At 31.2% G+C, this 6,746-nt stretch overlaps 1 protein-coding gene across 1 annotated transcript in view; it reads right to left on the reverse strand.

Moving 5' to 3' along the window:
• LOC124367696 (inositol-trisphosphate 3-kinase homolog) overlaps positions 1 to 5,693 on the reverse strand; it is a 255,077-nt gene extending 249,384 nt beyond the window's left edge. The window contains exon 1 of the mRNA XM_046824745.1: positions 5,519 to 5,693. Coding sequence (XP_046680701.1) covers positions 5,519 to 5,593 — 75 coding nt within the window. The 5' untranslated portion in view covers positions 5,594 to 5,693. The remainder of the gene's footprint in view (positions 1 to 5,518) is intronic.
• Positions 5,694 to 6,746: the final 1,053 nt, after the last annotated feature.

The raw sequence follows: 6,746 nt of genomic DNA on the forward strand, positions 1-6,746 counted from the left end.
ATATTAAAATGGCTTATTAAAACAGCTGAATGACAGATGTACAGACACAGCCCTATACTCTCACAAGTTTGGGAATTTTCGATACGTTTTCAACGCTAATTTTGACCATCATAGAAAAACATTTATGTGAAAACAATTTAGCAAACGATTTCTTTAGTGTGGATAACAAATACTGAATATTAAATTGACGAACAGACAAAATACATAATCAAAATGTGATCACCCAGTGCTTAGATTTTTGGTGACATAGGTTTACAGGGATCTGTACATGATGGCCACCAAAATGTTGTACTGTTCATTTAAAGAAATTCATAATATGTTGCTAAATTGGTATATCATTTACAAATGATTTAGAATGTAATAAAAAAAATTCTAAATAGAATTTTAAAAACGATTTTTTTTCTAAAAAATTATCTGGGTGGCAAAGTTGGATCAAATGGCACCAAAAATGATGAGTGGCTGTATATGAACTTTAGTTGGAGGAGAAAGTTAGCATGCCCTGCAATCATTGGAGCTCGGTCTAGGCTGTCACGTAAATTTCAAATCAGTAAAGCAAGTGCTGTGATGACAGTAATACCCTTTGGTGGCTGCAACCAAAGCTACATTCACAGGTGTACAACGCTTTTATTTAAAATTACAGTAGACTGGTGGATACGCACAACGCAGTGTGTGATAACTTGAGATCTCGGCCTAATCCTGTAACTCATGAGGATTCTCAGGGCTCTTTCTAGGCCCACTGATTTTGTTACTAAGTTAATGCACAACAACGACCTATCTCTCAACACAAAACAGAATATGGTCAGATGCACAGATAATGTTTTCACTTTGTAAGCAGTGATTATTTCAATGTTGGTGGAAACTATAAAAGATGTTCACACAGTGTGGTGGTCTCTATTCTTAATTGCATATGAAAAATACTTTATACAGAAAATACTTTCCACTTACAAGTAAAAATGTAAAAATAGTAATAATTCAATCGGTCTAATCCATGATACAGGACTAAAATGAAAATATAATGCAAATTATTTTAAATTCCAGTTCTACTTCGGCGTTTAAAAATTACGTAATTAAAAGAATATTAAACAGTGGTTTAAATAATGTATTCTTCAAATATGACTTTGTGGGTTTGTACTATGGGGTGGATACACTGAAATATAAAATACTGTGTAAAAAGCTACTCGAATAAGTTAAAAATATTTTGGAAATGGCAATCAATGACAGGTTATATCATACTAATTAGTGGGGGGATAGAGATTTATAAAAGCAATACTCCTCAGACAATCGTAAAGTCTAGAAGACTTCCTTTGAAAAATTGAGCACTTCAGACGTAAAAGATTTTATTTGCCAATGCTGTATTTTAGGTAACAAAATAAATTTTTGAAATCTTCATATTTTCTACAGCTTTTTACTATTAACTGAAATACTTATCACTAAAATCAATGTTATTAAAGTTAATAAAAGCATCTACAATAAAATAATATAAATTATAACTCATCATTACTTTTACTTTGAACTTGTACAAAAACACGTTATTAGAATGGTTATATAATAACACTTATTCATGGTGTAAACCAGATTTAGCTCTTCAGATTGAGCTTTTTTACACTGAATCCAATGTCAGAACTTTACAACACTTTACACAATTGTAATCAATGTTTTTGAACTTTCTTAGTATTTTTTTATAACAAAAAGTAATTTAAGAATCACTTATCTTTTTTTAACACACTGCACTTTAATGCTGTATGATGCAATTTTGGTATGTCTACATTGTTAAATGTACACATTTTGTAATAATACATTGATTGAAAATAATAATACTTAATATGATTTTACTGTTTCTAAAAAAAAAAAATACTATCAAGGCTGCTTCATATCACGATTCTCAAATGATTCCTTCACAACAGAATGATTCTCTTCCACCCTTCACACCTGTCCCTGTAATATGTTTGTCTCCCACATTGAATTTGTTCTATGTTTGGAAGTATGTTAGTACGCAACATTGATTGAGCATGTCTACAAATGCTTTGGTCAGGGACATGACCGCGTCTTGTTTGAGTGGCAACATATAGACTAAAAGTTTTAAAAAACGACATTTCAATAAGGAGATAACTTTTCTTGGAACCTTTTTGAAATGACTGTTGGTTTAAACTTTACTAAGATCTTGGTTTTGATGAGGACAAATGTTAGACAATAAGAAATACAATGTTAATTAGTTTAAGTTTCAATGAGACGTAGTAAGATGCACAATTGAGTGCACTTTATTAAGTGCACAGATGAAACAATGAGAATGCCTATTCATTTTTAGAATCTTTTCTGACGAACACGACTATAGGTTTCAGAGTCAAGTCTGTGACAGCATTATATTCCAAAGACTGCAATAAGAGAAAGATGAAATGGAGCTAAACTCAACATTAAAATTGCATACACCCTTCCCACCCTACGCTACGTACAGAAGCGGAGAAAGATTGTGGCAAAAATATGCAAATGATACATCGAATTTCAATCTTTTACACTACATTGTCTAGCAGTAAAGATCAATGCAACATATCTTACAGACCCCATAGGCTCCTTATAACTTCAAAATCCCCCTTAGGAACTTTGCTCTCCCTTTATTGGTAATAAACCAGCTCCTTTCATAAATCTTCTCTGAATTTAAGATAGGCTACAACAACTTAAGATTCTGTGATCGCACTAAAACTGTTTCTAAAATCTTAATTCTGGAATATGTCTTAGTTATAAATGCCATGTCTTAAAGATAGGTCTACCATAAGACTTATCTGGGCGATTACTATAACACAGTCCGATACATTGACTTCCTCAGAATAACAAAAATGTTAAATTTTTTTAATTCAGATGTCAGGGATTAATATACACTCAATATTTAATAGACATATATGTACTACATATTATTTTGGTTTTTGACCAATTTACCAAATACCGTAGGCTATGAGTACTAAAATTTGAGAAGAGGATGTAAAACGTCATACAAATATTCAGTGTACACTCCCATGTAACTTATGGCTTCTAAGTAAAGAATTTCCCACTATTTTAATGACATTACAATGTGCAGGTAAAAAAACTACGTAGCCTATAGTATATTGTAGTGATATGAAAGCATGTCTTAAAATGAAAACAATAGCACCTGCTTCTTGCTCCTCCCCCTCTACAAACCATGAGTTGTAATGAATATATTGTCTCTGTGATGGTGTTGGTATAATGTACCAGTCCTGGGCCTATTGATAAATTGAATGTTTCTTCAATATTGGTTTTGTTTAATTATCTGTTTAGAGTCTGTGATAGCAAACAAAATTAGAAGGAAATTTCTAACAGTGGAATTCATGTGGAAAGTGGTTAAAAGTTCTAAAAGGCAATCCAAAGAAGAAAAATTAGACAATGGTGTGGAATTTGACGTTTCTCTCTCATGTTAGGCACAATAATTAAGAATGAAAATAAATAATTGGGTTAAGGGTGGAATACACAACCTTTGTAAAGAGGCTAAGGTAAAATATAGGTTACGCTTCAAAATGATTGTTACATATAGCCTAGTTATTCAACTCTTTGATAATCCCTTGTAGCGAATATAAGCTGCAATTTACCTCAAAAACACAAACCTTGTTTTTAAGAATTTTTCAAGGCTGCAGCACCACCACAATCGGACCATCTATAGATTTAAGATTATTTAAACAACAAAACCTAAATTTTGAATCAAATGAGTTCAGGTACTTTAGATTACAGTACATAGTCTTGGTTCAGCTGGGGTAGGGTACGATAAGCGGACCCGGTTTTTTATATCGAAGAATATAGTCATCAATACCTAATATTCGCATCTCAAATCATAGACTATCAATCGATATAAAAGTACCTATAGTCCTCAATAACAATCATATGTTTTAAATTAAAATATGAATTCAATATTTACAGTGATCAAACAAATTATTATAACCAAAATTAGGAAAACTGAAGACGACCATATTTACTCCTCTCACAGTTACAGTTTTTTCTTTTCCACAAATTTCACATAATGGGTTTTTCGGTACGAGTCCAACATGTTGAAGCCATGAAAAAGCAACGTCAGTTTTCTAAGATTGACTGCCATTTTTAATAATCAGAATTACTTATGTAAAATTGAAATATTATTCTACGTGTATTATTTTAGAGTGTTTACAGCTGTTGATATAGATTATTTGTTAATAGTTCAAAATAATTAATCAGTATCGATTGATTATATCGATGGTTATGATTAAGTAATATCGTTTGCCAATTTCGATATAAAAAACCGGGTCCGCTTATCGTACCCTACCCTTCAGCTGTTTTTAAACCTAAAAAAGTAAAAACTTAAAGATAAATAAAACATTATCTAGATTAAATGTATTTATTAAATGTAACAAACAAAGAAGTTTAACATTTAGTTACTTTTTGCTGTTTTGAAGGATAAATCTGAGAGCTTATGAAACAAATAATGCGAGTTCATCACCATTTTACTCGAGGCAATTATTCAAATACCATACAAATGATTTTACCTACTTTGTTTGAATTAATTTTGAACATTATTGTTTTTCAGTACATTAAAAAGAGTTGGCAATAGGCTAATTAATTTTAAATAACTATCATTAGAATGTAGAGTCTTGGAAAAACGGTTTATCGTAGTATCACTAGATAAAGGAATACAACATTTTCCAATGTTAACAATTACCGTATATATTGGAAAATGTTTTATTCCTTTATCTAGTGATACTACAATATCATTAGAATGTTTTTATATTTGATAGTTTAGGTATTTAACTTACAATTGATAATTTGTTTCCTGATTCGATTATTTTGGTGGCTGCTTACTGTACTGCTGCCTTTCTCAATATAACACGTGTTTTTTTACCCTTAAAAGTTTTGTAGCCAATTAAGACTCCACTGTACAAAGTTTCAAGACAAATCAAACACAAAAAATATCTTGCCACTATCAACAATTGAAATTAGGCTTAAGTGTTACATGAAATAATGTTATTTAGAGGCAGTTCAAAATAATAAATTGTGACGATAGGTTAACTAAAATTTGATTAATTTTATTGCTGTGCAGGGCTGAAATTACTGCAGTGTACCTGCATATCACATTTATAAATGAGGGGTGTCTATTTTTTTCTGACCATCACGAATTTGTGAGGTACTGATTTTGGTTAGAATTCTAATTCTAATAAATAATAATACTGTGGATTATATACCACTAGATATCTATAATACAAGTAGAAATTTTGAAACTTGATTAGACATGTAGGAATAAACTAAAAATAAACACATCGTTCTAACTATTGACACTATTCAGATTACATTAAATCCACTGTTCTTAATTTTGATCATTATCAAATTGGTTTCACGATTGAGTAAAATAAAATAATCGTTCAAAACAACCTGTCACTAAGTCTACAGTTTGATTTTAAGGTTATGGGTATATCACGTTGCTATGACAACGGAGTTTGGCCAGTGGAACACTGTCTAAGATTCGGTTACATTTTTTCAGTACTCTTACCTGCTTAATTTCATTCCGTAAATTATACGAAGTAGAATAAGTTTCTGGTGGAAATCCAACTGTTTTGTCCCCCATAATAAAGTAAACAAAACACAACCTGTTTATTTACAACACGTCCTCACCCCACCACACAATCACGCACGTCCACTTCGCACAACGACCACCAGCGACTGGCTATCAACTGCCTCCCAGATAGTTTAACAAAACATAGCAGTAAACAAAGTTATCTACACTGTTGTGAACCCTCTTTATATAATATGCATTGTATTATATAGCTGTTAAATCCACTCCATAAACTGTATCATACGCTGGAACTGTCCAACAAATATAAAAAAAAACCAGTATTGTTCCAATCATTTAATTAAAGCCCTGACTCATATTTTCCAACGTACCAACATTTTAGATCATAAAGTTTCATGTTACCACATTAACACATCACTGAATATATTTTTTGTTTTTGGTACGCGCAGGACCTGACATATTTTATCATGACTCCCGCCCATCAATAATATTTATGTTTATTAGATACACTTTTATTCTTCCCGTATTTGGATGACAATTCGTTAGTGAACACATAATAATGTATGAAATAAATTAACTACATATAATACAAATTTATGCAATAAAGATATTGTATTTGCTTCTGCAAATACGTTTTCAGATTTAGATTATTGCAGGACCGATATACCTTTCTTTACAGTATTACTGCATTTTTCCAGAGGTGGTGAAGTGGGAGGAGGTCGGCTGTTATGTTTTTTCTTGGGCTGTGATTCGTATCACAGATTATAACTGCATTTCAGTTCTGAATGTTTCGATGTAGACCGTGTTTATATGTAGGATATTCGTTGTATATGTGTCTATGTTGTAGCATTTAGTAACTGTTTACAATATAGATTTAGTTTTTTCAGCCAGATGTGCCACCAAACTATTATATATTGTATTTACTTGATTTAAATTATCCATGTTTTTATATATTTTCCAAAGCACATAAATGAATAGTAATAATTACCATTGTTAAATAGTGCCCCACTGATAAACTTTGTTTTTAGCAGGGCCTAAATTATTGTATAATTTATATAAATGAAACAACTCAATTAAAACAGATATTTTACATTCTTAATACACACTTACACAGACAAGTTTCATGATGATATTTATATCTTCTGTAGAGTTTGGCTGAACGTTAATAAAGTCTATTAGGAGAATACCGAATTGAACTATAGAATAT

The sequence above is a fragment of the Homalodisca vitripennis genome, chromosome 8, assembly GCF_021130785.1.
Source record: "Homalodisca vitripennis isolate AUS2020 chromosome 8, UT_GWSS_2.1, whole genome shotgun sequence".
Taxonomy (NCBI): domain Eukaryota; kingdom Metazoa; phylum Arthropoda; class Insecta; order Hemiptera; family Cicadellidae; genus Homalodisca; species Homalodisca vitripennis.